Consider the following 20,183-nt stretch of genomic DNA (forward strand, 5'->3'; position numbering starts at 1 on the left):
TTTCCATATAAGTACCTTTTTTTTTGCTTGGGGAAACAGTAAAATCGGGTTTGCTATAATCTTTGCTTTCATTTTTTTTTCCCTTTGTTTTGAGTCCCCGAAAAATATGTACCCGCTGTCTTCTTCTTAAAGATTTCTTCTAACTTCACTGAAGCATTCGTCCATATTAATATTACATTAAATACAGTTTCTTATTCCAGTAGTTTATTTTATGTCGCCCGTTTTCCATATAAGTACCTTTTTTTTGGCTTGGGGAAACAGTAAAATCGGGTTTGCTATAATCTTTGCTTTCATTTTTTTTTCCCTTTGTTTTGAGTCCCCGAAAAATATGTACCCGCTGTCTTCTTCTTAAAGATTTCTTCTAACTTCACTGAAGCATTCGTCCATATTAATATTACATTAAATACAGTTTCTTATTCCAGTAGTTTATTTTATGTCGCCCGTTTTCCATATAAGTATCTTTTTTTTTTTGCTTGGGGAAACAGTAAAATCGGGTTTGCTATAATCTTTGCTTTCATTTTTTTTTCCCTTTGTTTTGAGTCCCCGAAAAATATGTACCCGCTGTCTTCTTCTTAAAGATTTCTTCTAACTTCACTGAAGCATTCGTCCATATTAATATTACATTAAATACAGTTTCTTATTCCAGTAGTTTATTTTATGTCGCCCGTTTTCCATATAAGTACCTTTTTTTTTGCTTGGGGAAACAGTAAAATCGGGTTTGCTATAATCTTTGCTTTCATTTTTTTTTCCCTTTGTTTTGAGTCCCCGAAAAATATGTACCCGCTGTCTTCTTCTTAAAGATTTCTTCTAACTTCACTGAAGCATTCGTCCATATTAATATTACATTAAATACAGTTTCTTATTCCAGTAGTTTATTTTATGTCGCCCGTTTTCCATATAAGTACCTTTTTTTTGGGGAAACAGTAAAATCGGGTTTGCTATAATCTTTGCTTTCATTTTTTTTTCCCTTTGTTTTGAGTCCCCGAAAAATATGTACCCGCTGTCTTCTTCTTAAAGATTTCTTCTAACTTCACTGAAGCATTCGTCCATATTAATATTACATTAAATACAGTTTCTTATTCCAGTAGTTTATTTTATGTCGCCCGTTTTCCATATAAGTACCTTTTTTTTGGGGAAACAGTAAAATCGGGTTTGCTATAATCTTTGCTTTCATTTTTTTTTCCCTTTGTTTTGAGTCCCCGAAAAATATGTACCCGCTGTCTTCTTCTTAAAGATTTCTTCTAACTTCACTGAAGCATTCGTCCATATTAATATTACATTAAATACAGTTTCTTATTCCAGTAGTTTATTTTATGTCGCCCGTTTTCCATATAAGTACCTTTTTTTTTGCTTGGGGAAACAGTAAAATCGGGTTTGCTATAATCTTTGCTTTCATTTTTTTTTCCCTTTGTTTTGAGTCCCCGAAAAATATGTACCCGCTGTCTTCTTCTTAAAGATTTCTTCTAACTTCACTGAAGCATTCGTCCATATTAATATTACATTAAATACAGTTTCTTATTCCAGTAGTTTATTTTATGTCGCCCGTTTTCCATATAAGTACCTTTTTTTTTTTGCTTGGGGAAACAGTAAAATCGGGTTTGCTATAATCTTTGCTTTCATTTTTTTTTCCCTTTGTTTTGAGTCCCCGAAAAATATGTACCCGCTGTCTTCTTCTTAAAGATTTCTTCTAACTTCACTGAAGCATTCGTCCATATTAATATTACATTAAATACAGTTTCTTATTCCAGTAGTTTATTTTATGTCGCCCGTTTTCCATATAAGTACCTTTTTTTGTTTGCTTGGGGAAACAGTAAAATAAGGTTTGTATGTTATTTTTTTTAGGCAAAGGCAAAACGATGAATTTCCAAATCCGCGATCATGGAGAATTCTTGGAGGAAATCATCAAAATGCTTGACATGAACGATCCAGTGATTGTTAGTCCGTCGATGAGCGGCATGTACTCTCTTCCCTTTTTGATGAAAGCTGTGAACTCTAAACAACGGATGTGTAGTGGATTCGTGTCCATTGCTGTCGTTGGCACCCTAAAATATTCACAATCTGATTACGAGCGAATCAAGGTAAGAACTCATTTACAACAGCGAACACTAAAAAGCAAAACAGTAGTTATCTAGAATTAAACCTATTTTAATAAATTAAATTACAGAAAAATCTTTATGATCTACGTACCCATCATGGAACAAAGATGCCATATTCCAAAACTCATGTAAACTGATTGAGTACATGTTTTTAAACAAAAAATACTTTTTAATGATTTTTAGCAATTTTGATAGGAAATTGTAGCCATTATAAGGTTGATTTTGATCTCGAGTTGTCTCCCTCTTATTTATCAAGTATGGCGGATGAAAATAAGTCTTGCTTTGTCAAAAAAATGTATTTTCTTAGTTCAAAGTAACTTACTTCATCTATTTATGTGATTTTTGGAATATGATATTTTTGTTCTATGATGGATATGTACATTCTAAAATTTTTATAAAAAAGAGTTGCGTCCCTTACAACTAAGACTTTATTTCTTTTTCTGAAAAAGCTTAAGAAGTTTCTATATAAATATAAATTTCGGGTTTGTATTACTGTACACATAGATTCGAAAAAGTTGTCAAAAAAAAAACAAATATATAACAAATAAATGTTATCAAAGGCAAGATAAGTTACTTTTCTGCCAAACTGGATATAATTTTCGTGTTTTTATTCAATGTAACATGTTTATTCAGCTCGAAAAACATGCAGTGTTTACCGATGTATTGGAAAATTCAAAATGGCGGCCGACTCTCTCTTAAACACGGTAAGTTCGGGAAAAGGTTTTATAAATAATAAAATAGACAAAATACTGTTAGAAATTCGCTCAATATATATTACCATGACATAGGTTGACATATATTCGGTGTTTTTTTTAATAGTATTTTGTCTAGTTTATTATTTATAACACCTTTTCTTGAACTTACCGTGTTTAAGAGAGAGTCGGCCGCCATTTTGAATTGTCCAATACATCGGTAAACACTGCATGTTTTTCGAGCTGAATAAATATGTTACATTGAATAAAAACACAACAAATATATCCAGTTTGGTAGAAAAGTAACTTATCTTGCCTTTGATAACATTTATTTGTTATATATTTGTTTTTTGACAACTTTTTCGAATCTATGTGTACAGTAATACAAACCCTAAATTTCAAACTAAAATCACTCAACTGCATCAAAGACAACATCAAAACAAGAACAAATATTATTTCAGTTTCTATTCTTAAGATTTTAATTGAAGAATATTTTCCTCTACTGCCTTCCTCTGAGATCATCTAATCTAAGCCTGTCTTTATAACTCAAAATTTAGACACACCATGAAACTCCCTTCTTCTGCACATATCTTCCTATACTGTCTAAATTTAATTTTTCTCTGAGGACATCAGAACTAAACTCTTTGACACCTCCATTGTATTATTCTCGTATCATTTCTCTCCATGCAACACATGTCCTCAACTTGCATATACTTCTTCGTTTTAGGTGCCAACAATGATCATACGAGGTTCCCAAGATGTACGGCTGGGTAAAATTGCTGAAGACCATCTCAAACACATCCCAACCAGCGAACAATTCGTCTTGGAAGGGGCAGGCCATGCTGCTTACATGACCCACACAGCAAATTTTCATAGGCTTCTTTACAATTTTTTATCGTCTGTTTCCTCAACTCGTGCCAGTCGGGTTAAAGAATCTGGCATCCACTGATCCAGAGAACATCTTTATTTTTCTATCATAAAATATCTTATTTTTTTGAGGGTCCAATTCTAAAAGTTGATGAGGGGGAAGGCTAAGACACTTATGCATAATATCCAAAAATCAATTAAAAAAATTTCTAAAAAAAATCAGATGACGTCCTCTGAGTTTTCAGGATGTTATATTTTTCTGGATATCAATTTATATTTAAAAAATAAATATATATAAGAACAAAATGATTAAATAAAATTGTTGTAAAACTTTATATTTAAAAAATAAATATATATCAAAAAAGAAAATTGTCACAAAACTGCAAATAAATGACTGTCGATATACAATTGTGCACGGTAAGATTAAGCTGACACGAACAAACAACGAAAAAATGGTGGGCATTTGTGCCACTTAGACTTTGTGGCAATTTTTTTATTTCATTTTTTGAAGAATTCCAAAGGGAGATAATTCAAAGAGTTGTTAAACTTTCCTGTAACGTCTTGGTAAAAGCGAAACAAACACATGAAATTGATGAAGATGTATGACTAATTAAACAATAACACTTGAAAATGTAAGGTTTCCAAAGGGAGACAATTCAATGACTAATTAAACAATACACAAAATAAAACATTATCTGAACATTTATTGAATTTGTTTTTTATAGAAAGGCATAATGAACAATTTGTCTAAGAAATTTTTCAAATGAATAAAAGTTGTCATTATATGAATGTGTATGACTTCTAAAAAATGAACTCAATTAAATTTTCGTGATATCTTAAATTAATCATTAAAAGTTATGAACTTTGAAAATTTCTTGACATGTCTCCCTTTGGAATTCTTCAAAATTGAAATAAAATTATCCTCCAAACCTAAACTGCATAAGTGCCATAATGATATGGTCTTTGAGGATGGTGGTAAAAAAAAAGAAAATACTTCAAATTATAAACTTAGTGGGGAAAATGACTACATTTAATCGGAGAAATGATAATAAAAATTTTAAGAGGAAAAAAAAATGTAGATGTAAGCTTTAAGGGGGGAAAAAATGAAGATGAAAATTTTAAGAGGAAAAATGAAGATATAAGCTTAGAGAAAATGAAAATATTTCAGTTGGTTAATGCTTTAAATATGAAAAAAAAAAAGAATTTTAGATGAAAACAAAGAAAAATATTTTTAACTTTTGCAATTGAGAAAAATTGTATTCAAAAGAAAGCTTAGGAAAAAATGTTTTTAAATTATTTAAAAACATTTAAGTAAGGGAAAAGTAATTGTAACTTAGAAATCATTTTCATAAAATAGAAATTTTAGATATTTGAGAAAAAAATTGAAAAAACCGTCATAATATTCTGGAAAGCCATTGAAATATAAGAAATATTTATGGGAAGCCAATGGAAGGTCAAAAATAATGTAGTGTTTTTTGGGGTTTTTTTTCATCTTGAAAAGGATTATTGTAAATAAATTAGCAAACTGCTACAATTTCAAAATAAAAAGTGTTCATGACTTTATTTTTTATGGATGAATTATAATCAAGGCACTCCAAAATCTGAAATAATAAAAAAGACACATTTGGCTTGACACTAACTCTGTTTTCTTTTATTTTTTGGTTAAATTATAAACAACACACTTTTCTTTTTGTTGTTATGAAGAAAATACAATGAATAATTATTGAACAATTTTTACAAAACTAAAAAAATTAAAATTCAAGTCAAGAAAAAACACTCATTGTAAGGTAAGTTTTGTGAAAAAATATTTTTTTAAATGATAGTGAATAAAAATTTTTTTTGAAATTTTTTTTATAAATTATGATTTTTTATTTTTTGTTCAAATCCAAAGATTTTTTATGTGAATAAAAAGTAAAAAAAAAAAAATGATAGAAATTATTTTCTTAAATGAGATCGCCTACTGCAGTGTTTCGGCACCATCTTGCATTTGACTTAAACAGTCCAGAAAATTCAGACGCTACCATTGTCTTTATTCTACATTGCTTTTTTTTTTTTTTTTTTTTTTTTTTTTGAAATAATAGTAAAAAAGGCAATTTTGCAAACAATGTTAATATATTTTTGTAAAATTTTTAATTTTGATAAAATGTGTTTCTATGCATCGTCCAATGAATTGTTTTTGATTTTTTTTGTTTGTAACAAACTCGAATCAAAAGTTTTCCTTGTTGAAGAAGAACCGTGTCCGCTTCGTGTTAGTTTTCGTAACTGGCGGGTCGGAGAATTTGTTGCACGTCTTCAGAAGTATTTTCGACAAGGGTTTTGAACCGCAGAAAAAGACACCAATGTCCTCACTGGAAGAGAAAGCAAAATGTTTTTAGAAAATGTAAAATTGAGAAATGCGTCTTGACAATCAGAAAAAGATTTTTGCTCCGAATTCCCCTCACCATTTGAAAAGTCGCAACCTGCTTTCATCAAGCGTCACAAACCCAAGGCTGTCAGTGTATTTTTTTTTTTTTTTTTACACAGTGATCACCACTCATCAAGGCCCGGAAGCCACTCAGGGATAAGGGTTATTGCAAGTACATTACGTTAGTGTGGAGATTTGATGAAGTGTTCACTTAAGGGGGCGGTTCATTAGGAATTTGTTAACGTTGGACTTGAAGACATCCAAGTTGTAGTCCGGTGAGAAGTAGGCAGACAGAACAGAGTTCCACAGGCGTGCAGTTCGTAGAAAGAAGCTTTGTTCATGGAATCCACGTTTTGATTTAGGCACAGATAAAGAGTAGGGGAAATTTTTCACAGTGGATTCAGCTAGACGGGTGTTTTTCGTGAAAGATTGGCGAGGGGGGACCAGAGATTGGAGTTCAGACGAGCACCTGCCATGGAAATAACGATAAAACAAGGATAGGCTCGCAACGTCTCTTCTGTGGGAGAGAGGTTTCAGGGTAGAGAAAAGGGTATCCCCCACTAAGCGACGAAGTCTATTTTGTACTCTGTCAAGGCAGGATAGGCTGTTATGAAATGGATATGGAAGAGGACAAGTAGAGCGAGGACAGACGAAGCGAAGACAAGAATTAAATAAGCTTTATTCTGTTTGTTTATCTAATCGTGAATGAATAAAAAGATGTATAGGGATATCTTCGTCTTATTTCTTTTCAAAAAAGAAAAGGAGGAATTATTTAAAGAAAAAGAGAGAAGTTATTTAAAGAAAAAGAGAGAAGTTATTTAAAGTAAAGGCAAAGCTGTATGGAGAAAAGAAAATTATCTAAAGGGAACAAGAGTAATAATTTAATGAAAATAATATTATTAAAGTTAGGCTAGACTATAAATATTTCCAATTTCAGAATCTCAAGTAATATTTATGTATTGCTTGAAAAACATGTAAAAAGAAGAAAAGAAACACAGGAACATGACATAAATCCAAGTAAGCTTTCTTTTCAAAACTGTACTTAGAATTTGTCCGCTGCTGTGGATCTTCATTTGTGAGGGATTTTGCGCAAAAAAAAATAATTGTCAAAAAATATTGCTGTAAAATATGGTTAAATATATTTAAATTCATACAGATTTTTACATTTATTAATAGAAAGATATGATGGCAAAAGTTAAAAAAAAAAAAATGGCTTGGTGTCATCAGTTAGAATCAAAACCAAAGCATTTAGCGTTCCAGCCACATTCTTTACAGATATTGTTATTGAAAGAAACATAATAATGTTGTGATGAAGTAGATATGGAAGAGAACCGAGTAGAGTAAGGACAGACAAAATGAAGACAAAAATAGCTTGAGTAAGCTTTATTCTGCTAACAAATCTACATAAGTATTTACAACAGCTAGCATCTGTTAATATGGAGAGTTTTAAAATGTAAAACAAAGGGGGGCAACTCCGTGCCGAAAAATAAGACTGGAGAGTTCTACTAATTCACCATGATGGCAAAAGTTTAAAAAAAAAAATGGCTTGGTGTTATCAACTAGAATCAAAACTAAAACATTTAGCGTTCCAGCCACGTTCTCCACAGATGTTGTTATCAAAAGAAACATAATGTTATGAAATAGATATGATAGGGGACCGAGTAGGATGAGGACAGACAAAAGGAAAACAAGAATAGCATTAGTCAGTTTTATTCGGCTAACAAATCTACATAGGTGTAAGGTTTGCGTTTTAAGCAAGCTGGTTTTCCAATCCGACAGCGTGTCGCCGTGAACGAGTGTAAACAAATAATGGCGATTCGCCTGTCCTTTTATAAGGGGGATAACTCCACTTATGCAAAGTCCGAGCGAAAGGGAGATAACTCCTTTCTGGCCTCTACAATAGGTATGGGCACATGCCTTTTAAATCTTACATGGGTTACTTAAACCATACACACACACACACCTTCAATACGCACCGGTTACCTGCCCTTGGTACTTCTCATTTTGCGCAACAGGTAGCATTCTCTATTTCCTGTTCTGCTTCTCTCTTTCCTCTTTCCTTCGACGTGTCAACGCGTTCCTTATTATCCATGTAAGGGGCTCACTTTTAAACACACCTGGACAGACGTTTCCCTTCTCTAAGGTAGGATCGAATACTTGTGTATACCTTAGCAAACTTTTACATACACAATTGACATCCGACATATACTTCAACAAACTCTCGTATACATTCACGCACTCATACACGCAATGAACATTTATCTACTTGCATACTATTTACACAGAAAGGTTACGAATATTACAGTCTTTGCGTGTATATACACGCAAACACTGTAATATTCGTAACCTTTCGGTGTAAATAAATATTCCTTGTACATATGTAAACCTGCTTCGGTGTGCTTTATTCTGACTAATATGCAAGTAGATAAATGTTAATTCGGTGTGCTTTATTCTGAAACACAGAGAAATTGTATTCACCACGGCAGATATTTCAATAAGCGTGTATCACTAAGGTACAGAGAAATCCTTGGCAAATGCCTTTAAAAATCTAACATACATTAATTCAAATCTCACACACGCATACACCTTTAAATCACACACCGGTTACCTGCCCTTGTAATTTCTGTTTGCATAACAAGTGGCGTTCTCTATCTACTTCTGTTTTCTCTCTCTCCTTCGATCTTCCTTTTCCAATTCAGAACCTTGAATGTGAGTGGACGCAAATCTTGGACACGCCTCGGCAGGGCGTTTTCCTTCTCCAAGGTAAGATCAAATACTCTTACAAACACAATGAACATCTAACGTATACTTCAACGTACCCGCGTATATACTCACGCACACGTACACGCAACGAGCATTTTACTATATGAATGCAAGTTCATACACATAGAAACACTCTGTACTGTTTGTAACCTTTTCTGTGTAAACAAATATTCCTGGTACATATGTAAACAAATATTCCTGGTACATATGTAAACAAATATACCAAGTACATATGTAAACAAATATTCCTAGTACATATGTAAATAAATATTCCTAGTACATATGTAAACAAATATTCCTAGTACATATGTAAACAAATATTCCTAGTACATATGTAAATAAATATACCTAGTACATATGTAAATAAATATTCCTAGTACATATGTAAATAAATATTCCTAGTACATATGTAAACAAATATTCCTCATACATATGTAAACAAATATTCCTAGTAAATATGTAAACAAATATTCCTAGTATATATGTAAATAAATATTCCTAGTACATATGTAAACAAATATTCCTAGGAAATATGTAAATAAATATTCCTAGTACGTATGTAAACAAATATTCCTAGTACATATGTCAACAAATATTTCTAGTACATATGTAAACAAATATTCCTAGTACATATGTAAACAAATATTCCTAGTACATATGTAAACAAATATTCCTAGTACATATGTAAATAAATATTCCTAGTACATATGTAAACAAATATTCCTAGTACATATGTAAATAAATATTCCTAGTACATATGTAAACAAATATTCCTCATACATATGTAAACAAATATTCCTAGTAAATATGTAAACAAATATTCCTAGTATATATGTAAATAAATATTCCTAGTACATATGTAAATAAATATTCCTAGTACATATGTAAATAAATATTCCTAGTACATATGTAAAAAAATATTCCTAGTACATATGTAAATAAATATTCCTAGTACATATGTAAACAAATATTCCTAGTACATATGTAAATAAATATTCCTAGTACATATGTAAACAAATATTCCTAGTACATATGTAAATAAATATTCCTAGTACATATGTAAATAAATATTTCTAGTACATATGTAAATAAATATTCCTAGTACATATGTAAACAAATATTCCTAGTACATATGTAAATAAATATTCCGAGTACATATGTAAACAAATATTCCGAGTACATATGTAAACAAATATTCCTAGTACATATGTAAATAAATATTTCTAGTACATATGTAAATAAATATTCCTAGTACATATGTAAACAAATATTCCTAGTACATATGTAAATAAATATTCCTAGTACATATGTAAACAAATATTCCTAGTACATATGTAAACAAATATTCCTAGTACATATGTAAATAAATATTCCTAGTACATATGTAAATAAATATTCCTAGTACATATGTGAACAAATATTCCTAGTACATATGTAAATAAATATTTCTAGTACATATGTAAACAAATATTCCTAGTACATATGTAAATAAATATTCCTAGTACATATGTGAACAAATATTCCTAGTACATATGTAAATAAATATTTCTAGTACATATGTAAATAAATATTCCGAGTACATATGTAAATAAATATTCCTAGTACATATGTAAACAAATATTCCTAGTACATATGTAAATAAATATTTCTAGTACATATGTAAATAAATATTTCTAGTACATATGTAAATAAATATTCCTAGTACATATGTAAACAAATATTCCTAGTACATATGTAAATAAATATTCCTAGTACATATGTAAACAAATATTCCTAGTACATATGTAAACAAATATTCCTAGTACATATGTAAATAAATATTCCTAGTACATATGTAAACAAATATTCCTAGTACATATGTAAACAAATATTCCTAGTACATATGTAAATAAATATTCCTAGTACATATGTAAATAAATATTCCTAGTACATATGTGAACAAATATTCCTAGTACATATGTAAATAAATATTTCTAGTACATATGTAAACAAATATTCCTAGTACATATGTAAATAAATATTCCTAGTACATATGTGAACAAATATTCCTAGTACATATGTAAATAAATATTTCTAGTACATATGTAAATAAATATTCCGAGTACATATGTAAATAAATATTCCTAGTACATATGTAAACAAATATTCCTAGTACATATGTAAATAAATATTTCTAGTACATATGTAAATAAATATTTCTAGTACATATGTAAATAAATATTCCTAGTACATATGTAAACAAATATTCCTAGTACATATGTAAATAAATATTCCTAGTACATATGTAAACAAATATTCCTAGTACATATGTAAACAAATATTCCTAGTACATATGTAAATAAATATTCCTAGTACATATGTAAACAAATATTCCTAGTACATATGTAAACAAATATTCCTAGTACATATGTAAATAAATATTCCTAGTACATATGTAAATAAATATTCCTAGTACATATGTGAACAAATATTCCTAGTACATATGTAAACAAATATTCCTAGTACATATGTAAATAAATATTCCTAGTAGATATGTAAATAAATATACCTAGTACATATGTAAATAAATATTCCTGGTACATATGTAAATAAATATTCCTAGTACATATGTAAACAAATATTCCTAGTACATATGTAAATAAATATTCCTAGTACATATGTAAATAAATATTCGTAGTACATATGTAAATAAATATTCCTAGTACATATGTAAAAAAATATTCCTAGTACATATGTAAACAAATATTCCTAGTACATATGTAAATAAATATTCCTAGTACATATGTAAACAAATATTCCTCATACATATGTAAACAAATATTCCTAGTAAATATGTAAACAAATATTCCTAGTATATATGTAAATAAATATTCCTAGTACATATGTAAATAAATATTCCTAGTACATATGTAAAAAAATATTCCTAGTACATATGTAAATAAATATTCCTAGTACATATGTAAAAAAATATTCCTAGTACATATGTAAATAAATATTCCTAGTACATATGTAAATAAATATTCCTAGTACATATGTAAATAAATATTCCTAGTACATATGTAAATAAATATTCCTAGTACATATGTAAAAAAATATTCCGAGTACATATGTAAACAAATATTCCTAGTACATATGTAAATAAATATTCCTAGTACATATGTAAACAAATATTCCTAGTACATATGTAAATAAATATTCCTAGTACATATGTAAATAAATATTTCTAGTACATATGTAAATAAATATTCCTAGTACATATGTGAACAAATATTCCTAGTACATATGTAAATAAATATTCCGAGTACATATGTAAACAAATATTCCGAGTACATATGTAAACAAATATTCCTAGTACATATGTAAATAAATATTCCTAGTACATATGTAAATAAATATTCCTAGTACATATGTAAACAAATATTCCGAGTACATATGTAAACAAATATTCCTAGTACATATGTAAATAAATATTCCTAGTACATATGTAAATAAATATTCCTAGTACATATGTAAACAAATATTCCTAGTACATATGTAAACAAATATTCCTAGTACATATGTAAATAAATATTCCTAGTACATATGTAAATAAATATTCCTAGTACATATGTAAATAAATATTCCTAGTACATATGTAAATAAATATTCCTGGTACATATGTAAACAAATATTCCTAGTACATATGTAAATAAATATTCCTAGTACATATGTAAAGAAATATTCCTAGTACATATGTAAACAAATATTCCTAGTACATATGTAAATAAATATTCCTAGTACATATGTAAACAAATATTCCTCATACATATGTAAACAAATATTCCTAGTAAATATGTAAACAAATATTCCTAGTATATATGTAAATAAATATTCCTAGTACATATGTAAATAAATATTCCTAGTACATATGTAAATAAATATTCCTAGTACATATGTAAAAAATATTCCTAGTACATATGTAAATAAATATTCCTAGTACATATGTAAACAAATATTCCTAGTACATATGTAAACAAATATTCCTAGTACATATGTAAATAAATATTCCTAGTACATATGTAAATAAATATTTCTAGTACATATGTAAATAAATATTCCTAGTACATATGTGAACAAATATTCCTAGTACATATGTAAATAAATATTCCGAGTACATATGTAAACAAATATTCCGAGTACATATGTAAACAAATATTCCTAGTACATATGTAAATAAATATTCCTAGTACATATGTAAATAAATATTCCTAGTACATATGTAAACAAATATTCCGAGTACATATGTAAGCAAATATTCCTAGTACATATGTAAATAAATATTCCTAGTACATATGTAAATAAATATTCCTAGTACATATGTAAACAAATATTCCTAGTACATATGTAAACAAATATTCCTAGTACATATGTAAATAAATATTCCTAGTACATATGTAAATAAATATTCCTAGTACATATGTGAACAAATATTCCTAGTACATATGTAAATAAATATTTCTAGTACATATGTAAACAAATATTCCTAGTACATATGTAAATAAATATTCCTAGTACATATATGAACAAATATTCCTAGTACATATGTAAATAAATATTTCTAGTACATATGTAAATAAATATTCCGAGTACATATGTAAATAAATATTCCTAGTACATATGTAAACAAATATTCCTAGTACATATGTAAATAAATATTTCTAGTACATATGTAAATAAATATTTCTAGTACATATGTAAATAAATATTCCTAGTACATATGTAAACAAATATTCCTAGTACATATGTAAATAAATATTCCTAGTACATATGTAAACAAATATTCCTAGTACATATGTAAACAAATATTCCTAGTACATATGTAAATAAATATTCCTAGTACATATGTAAATAAATATTCCTAGTACATATGTGAACAAATATTCCTAGTACATATGTAAACAAATATTCCTAGTACATATGTAAATAAATATTCCTAGTAGATATGTAAATAAATATACCTAGTACATATGTAAATAAATATTCCTGGTACATATGTAAATAAATATTCCTAGTACATATGTAAACAAATATTCCTAGTACATATGTAAATAAATATTCCTAGTACATATGTAAATAAATATTCGTAGTACATATGTAAATAAATATTCCTAGTACATATGTAAAAAAATATTCCTAGTACATATGTAAATAAATATTCCTAGTACATATGTAAACAAATATTCCTAGTACATATGTAAATAAATATTCCTAGTACATATGTAAACAAATATTCCTAGTACATATGTAAACAAATATTCCTAGTACATATGTAAATAAATATTCCTAGTACATATGTAAATAAATATTTCTAGTACATATGTAAATAAATATTCCTAGTACATATGTAAACAAATATTCCTAGTACATATGTAAACAAATATTCCTAGTAAATATGTAAACAAATATTCCTAGTACATATGTAAACAAATATTCCTAGTACATATGTAAATAAATATACCTAGTACATATGTAAATAAATATTCCTGGTACATATGTAAATAAATATTCCTAGTACATAGGTAAACAAATATTCCTAGTACATATGTAAACAAATATTCCTAGTACATATGTAAATAAATATTCCTAGTACATATGTAAACAAATATTCCTAGTACATATGTAAACAAATATTCCTAGTACATATGTAAATAAATATACCTAGTACATATGTAAATAAATATTCCTGGTACATATGTAAACAAATATTCCTAGTACATATGTAAACAAATATTCCTAGTACATATGTAAACAAATATTCCTAGTACATATGTAAACAAATATTCATAGTACATATGTAAACAAATATTCCTCGTACATATGTAAACAAATATTCCTAGTACATATGTAAACAAATATTACTAGTACATATGTAAATAAATATACCTAGTACATATGTAAATAAATATTCCTGGTACATATGTAAATAAATATTCCGAGTACATATGTAAACAAATATTCCTAGTACATATGTAAACAAATATTCCTAGTACATATGTAAATAAATATTCCTAGTACATATGTAAACAAATATTCCTAGTACATATGTAAACAAATATTCCTAGTACATATGTAAATAAATATTCCTAGTACATATGTAAACAAATATTCCTAGTACATATGTAAACAAATATTCCTAGTACATATGTAAACAAATATTCCTAGTACATATGTAAATAAATATTCCTGGTACATATGTAAATAAATATTCCTAGTACATATGTAAACAAATATTCCTAGTACATATGTAAATAAATATTCCTAGTACATATGTAAACAAATATTCCTAGTACATATGTAAACAAATATTCCTAGTACATATGTAAATAAATATTCCTAGTACATATGTAAATAAATATTCCTAGTACATATGTAAACAAATATTCCTAGTACATATGTAAACAAATATTTCTAGTACATATGTAAACAAATATTCCTGGTACATATGTAAATAAATATTCCTAGTACATATGTAAATAAATATTCCTAGTACATATGTAAATAAATATTCCTGGTACATATGTAAATAAATATTCCTAGTACATATGTAAATAAATAATCCTGGTACATATGTAAATAAATATTCCTAGTACATATGTAAATAAATATTCCTAGTACATATGTAAATAAATATTCCTAGTACATATGTAAATAAATATTCCTGGTACATATGTAAATAAATATTCCTGGTACATATGTAAATAAATATTCCTAGTACATATGTAAACAAATATTCCTAGTACATATGTAAACAAATATTCCTAGTACATATGTAAATAAATATTCCTAGTACATATGTAAATAAATATTCCTAGTACATATGTAAATAAATATTCCTAGTACATATGTAAACAAATATTCCTAGTACATATGTAAACAAATATTCCTAGTACATATGTAAATAAATATTCCTAGTACATATGTAAACAAATATTCCTAGTACATATGTAAATAAATATTCCTAGTACATATGTAAATAAATATACCTAGTACATATGTAAACAAATATTCCTGGTACATATGTAAACAAATATTCCTAGTACATATGTAAATAAATATTCCTGGTACATATGTAAATAAATATTCCTAGTACATATGTAAATAAATATTCCTGGTACATATGTAAATAAATATTCCTAGTACATATGTAAATAAATATTCCTAGTACATATGTAAATAAATATTCCTAGTACATATGTAAATAAATATTCCTTGTACATATGTAAATAAATATTCCTGGTACATATGTAAATAAATATTCCTAGTACATATGTAAACAAATATTCCTAGTACATATGTAAACAAATATTCCTAGTACATATGTAAATAAATATTCCTAGTACATATGTAAATAAATATTCCTAGTACATATGTAAATAAATATTCCTAGTACATATGTAAACAAATATTCCTAGTACATATGTAAACAAATATTCCTAGTACATATGTAAATAAATATTCCTAGTACATATGTAAACAAATATTCCTAGTACATATGTAAATAAATATTCCTAGTACATATGTAAATAAATATACCTAGTACATATGTAAACAAATATTCCTGGTACATATGTAAACAAATATTCCTAGTACATATGTAAATAAATATTCCTAGTACATATGTAAATAAATATTCCTAGTACATATGTAAATAAATATACCTAGTACATATGTAAACAAATATTCCTAGTACATATGTAAACAAATATTCCTAGTACATATGTAAACAAATATTCCTAGTACATATGTAAATAAATATTCCTAGTACATATGTAAACAAATATTTCTAGTACATATGTAAACAAATATTCCTAGTACATATGTAAACAAATATACCTAGTACATATGTAAATAAATATTCCTAGTACATATGTAAACAAATATTCCTAGTACATATGTAAATAAATATTCCTAGTACATATGTAAATAAATATTCCTAGTACATATGTAAACAAATATTTCTAGTACATATGTAAACAAATATTCCTAGTACATATGTAAATAAATATTCCTAGTACATATGTAAACAAATATTGCTAGTACATATGAAAACAAATATTCCTGGTACATATGTAAATAAATATTCCTAGTACATATGTAAATAAATATTCCTAGTACATATGTAAATATATATTCTTAGTACATATGTAAACAAACATTGCTAGTACATATGTAAACAAATATTCCTGGTACATATGTAAATAAATATTCCTAGTACATATGTAAATAAATATTCCTAGTACATATGTAAACAAATATTCCTAGTACATATGTAAATATATATTCCTAGTACATATGTAAATAAATATTCCTAGTACATATGTAAACAAATATTCCTAGTACATATGTAAATAAATATTCCTAGTACATATGTAAACAAATATTCCTAGTACATATGTAAACAAATATTCCTAGTACATATGTAAATAAATATTCCTAGTACATATGTAAATAAATATTCCTAGTACATATGTAAATAAATATTCCTAGTACATATGTAAACAAATATTTCTAGTACATATGTAAACAAATATTCCTAGTACATATGTAAATAAATATTCCTGGTACATATGTAAATAAATATTCCTAGTACATATGTAAACAAATATTCCTAGTACATATGTAAATAAATATTCCTAGTACATATGTAAATAAATATTCCTAGTACATATGTAAATAAATATTCCTGGTACATATGTAAATAAATATTCCTAGTACATATGTAAATAAATATTCCTAGTACATATGTAAATAAATATTCCTAGTACATATGTAAATAAATATTCCTAGTACATATGTAAATAAATATTCCTGGTACATATGTAAATAAATATTCCTAGTACATATGTAAACAAATATTCCTAGTACATATGTAAATAAATATTCCTAGTACATATGTAAACAAATATTCCTAATACATATGTAAATAAATATTCCTAGTACATATGTAAATAAATATTCCTGGTACATATGTAAATAAATATACCTAGTACATATGTAAATAAATATACCTAGTACATATGTAAACAAATATTCCTGGTACATATGTAAACAAATATTCCTAGTACATATGTAAATAAATATTCCTAGTACATATGTAAACAAATATTCCTAGTACATATGTAAATAAATATTCCTAGTACATATGTAAACAAATATTTCTAGTACATATGTAAACAAATATTCCTAGTACATATGTAAACAAATATTCCTAGTACATATGTAAACAAATATTCCTAGTACATATGTAAATAAATATTCCTAGTACATATGTAAATAAATATACCTAGTACATATGTAAATAAATATACCTAGTACATATGAAAATAAATATACCTAGTTCATATGCAAACAAATATTCCTGGTACATATGTAAACAAATATTCCTAGTACATATGTAAATAAATATTCCTAGTACATATGTAAATAAATATACCTAGTACATATGTAAACAAATATTCCTAGTACATATGTAAACAAATATTCCTAGTACATATGTAAATAAATATTCCTAGTACATATGTAAATAAATATACCTAGTACATATGTAAACAAATATTCCTAGTACATATGTAAACAAATATTCCTGGTACATATGTAAACAAATATTCCTAGTACATATGTAAACAAATATTCCTAGTACATATGTAAACAAATATTCCTAGTACATATGTAAATAAATATTCCTAGTACATATGTAAATAAATATACCTAGTACATATGTAAATAAATATTCCTAGTACATATGTAAATAAATATACCTAGTACATATGTAAATAAATATACCAAGTACATATGTAAATAAATATTCCTAGTACATATGTAAATAAATATACCTAGTTCATATGTAAATAAATATACCTAGTACATATGTAAATAAATATACCTAGTACATATGTAAATAAATATACCTAGTTCATATGTAAACAAATATTCCTGGTACATATGTAAACAAATATTCCTAGTACATATGTAAATAAATATTCCTAGTACATATGTAAATAAATATTCCTAGTACATATGTAAACAAATATTCCTAGTACATATGTAAACAAATATTTCTAGTACATATGTAAACAAATATTCCTAGTACATATGTAAACAAATATTTCTAGTACATATGTAAACAAATATTCTTAATACATATGTAAATAAATATTCCTAGTACATATGTAAACAAATATTCCTAGTACATATGTAGACAATGATTCCTAGTACATATGTAAACAAATATTCCTAGTACATATGTAAATAAATATTTCTAGTACATATGTAAACAAATATTCCTAGTACATATGTAAAAAAATATTCCTAGTACATATGTAAACAAATATTCCTAGTACATATGTAAACAAATATTCCTAGTACATATGTAAACAAATATTCCTAGTACATATGTAAACAAATATTCCTAGTACATATGTAAACAAATATTCCTAGTACATATGTAAACAAATATTCCTAGTACATATATAAATAAATATTCCTAGTACATATGTAAATAAATATTCCTAGTACATATGTAAACAAATATTACTAGTACATATGTAAACAAATATTCCTAGTACATATGTAAATAAATATTCCTAGTACATCTGTAAATAAATATTCCTAGTACATATGTAAATAAATATTCCTAGTACATATGTAAATAAATATTCTTAGTACAAATGTAAACAAATATTCCTAGTACATATGTAAATAAATATTCCTAGTACATATGTAAATAAATATTCCTAGTACAAATGTAAATAAATATTCCTAGTACATATGTAAATAAATATTCCTAGTACATATGTAAACAAATATTGCTAGTACATATGTAAACAAATATTGCTAGTACATATGTAAACAAATATTGCTAGTACATATGTAAATAAATATTCCTAGTACATATGTAAACAAATATTCCTAGTACATATGTAAACAAATATTGCTAGTACATATGTAAACAAATATTGCTAGTACATATGTAAACAAATATTCCTAGTACATATGTAAACAAATATTCCTAGTACATATGTAAACAAATATTGCTAGTACATATGTAAACAAATATTCCTAGTACATATGTAAATAAATATTCCTAGTACATATGTAAACAAATATTTCTAGTACATATGTAAACAAATATTTCTAGTACATATGTAAATAAATATTCCTAGTACATATGTAAATAAATATTTCTAGTACATATGTAAACAAATATTTCTAGTACATATGTAAATAAATATTCCTAGTACATATGTAAACAAATATTCCTAGTACATATATAAATAAATATTTCTAGTACATATGTAAACAAATATTCCTAGTACATATGTA

General features: G+C 26.5%; 2 protein-coding genes across 9 annotated transcripts in view; one reads left to right on the forward strand and one right to left on the reverse strand.

Annotated features, from left to right (window-relative positions):
- The window catches only part of LOC145241572 (putative protein-lysine deacylase ABHD14B), an 83,955-nt gene extending 78,661 nt beyond the window's left edge, over positions 1 to 5,294 (forward strand). For all 5 annotated transcript variants that reach the window (XM_080104652.1, XM_080104649.1, XM_080104650.1 and 2 more), the window contains exons 4-5: positions 1,843 to 2,078; positions 3,516 to 5,294. In XM_080104652.1, coding sequence (XP_079960778.1) covers positions 1,843 to 2,078; positions 3,516 to 3,737 — 458 coding nt within the window. In that variant the 3' untranslated portion in view covers positions 3,738 to 5,294. The remainder of the gene's footprint in view (positions 1 to 1,842; positions 2,079 to 3,515) is intronic.
- LOC145241571 (NADPH oxidase 2-like) overlaps positions 5,285 to 20,183 on the reverse strand; it is a 247,736-nt gene continuing 232,837 nt past the window's right edge. For all 4 annotated transcript variants that reach the window (XM_080104643.1, XM_080104644.1, XM_080104648.1 and 1 more), the window contains one exon: positions 5,285 to 6,003. In XM_080104643.1, the coding sequence (XP_079960769.1) occupies positions 5,862 to 6,003 (142 nt within the window). In that variant the 3' untranslated portion in view covers positions 5,285 to 5,861. The remainder of the gene's footprint in view (positions 6,004 to 20,183) is intronic.

Source organism: Euprymna scolopes, chromosome 20 (assembly GCF_053919585.1).
Source record: "Euprymna scolopes isolate OS-2025 chromosome 20, ASM5391958v1, whole genome shotgun sequence".
In the NCBI taxonomy this organism is placed as follows: domain Eukaryota; kingdom Metazoa; phylum Mollusca; class Cephalopoda; order Sepiida; family Sepiolidae; genus Euprymna; species Euprymna scolopes.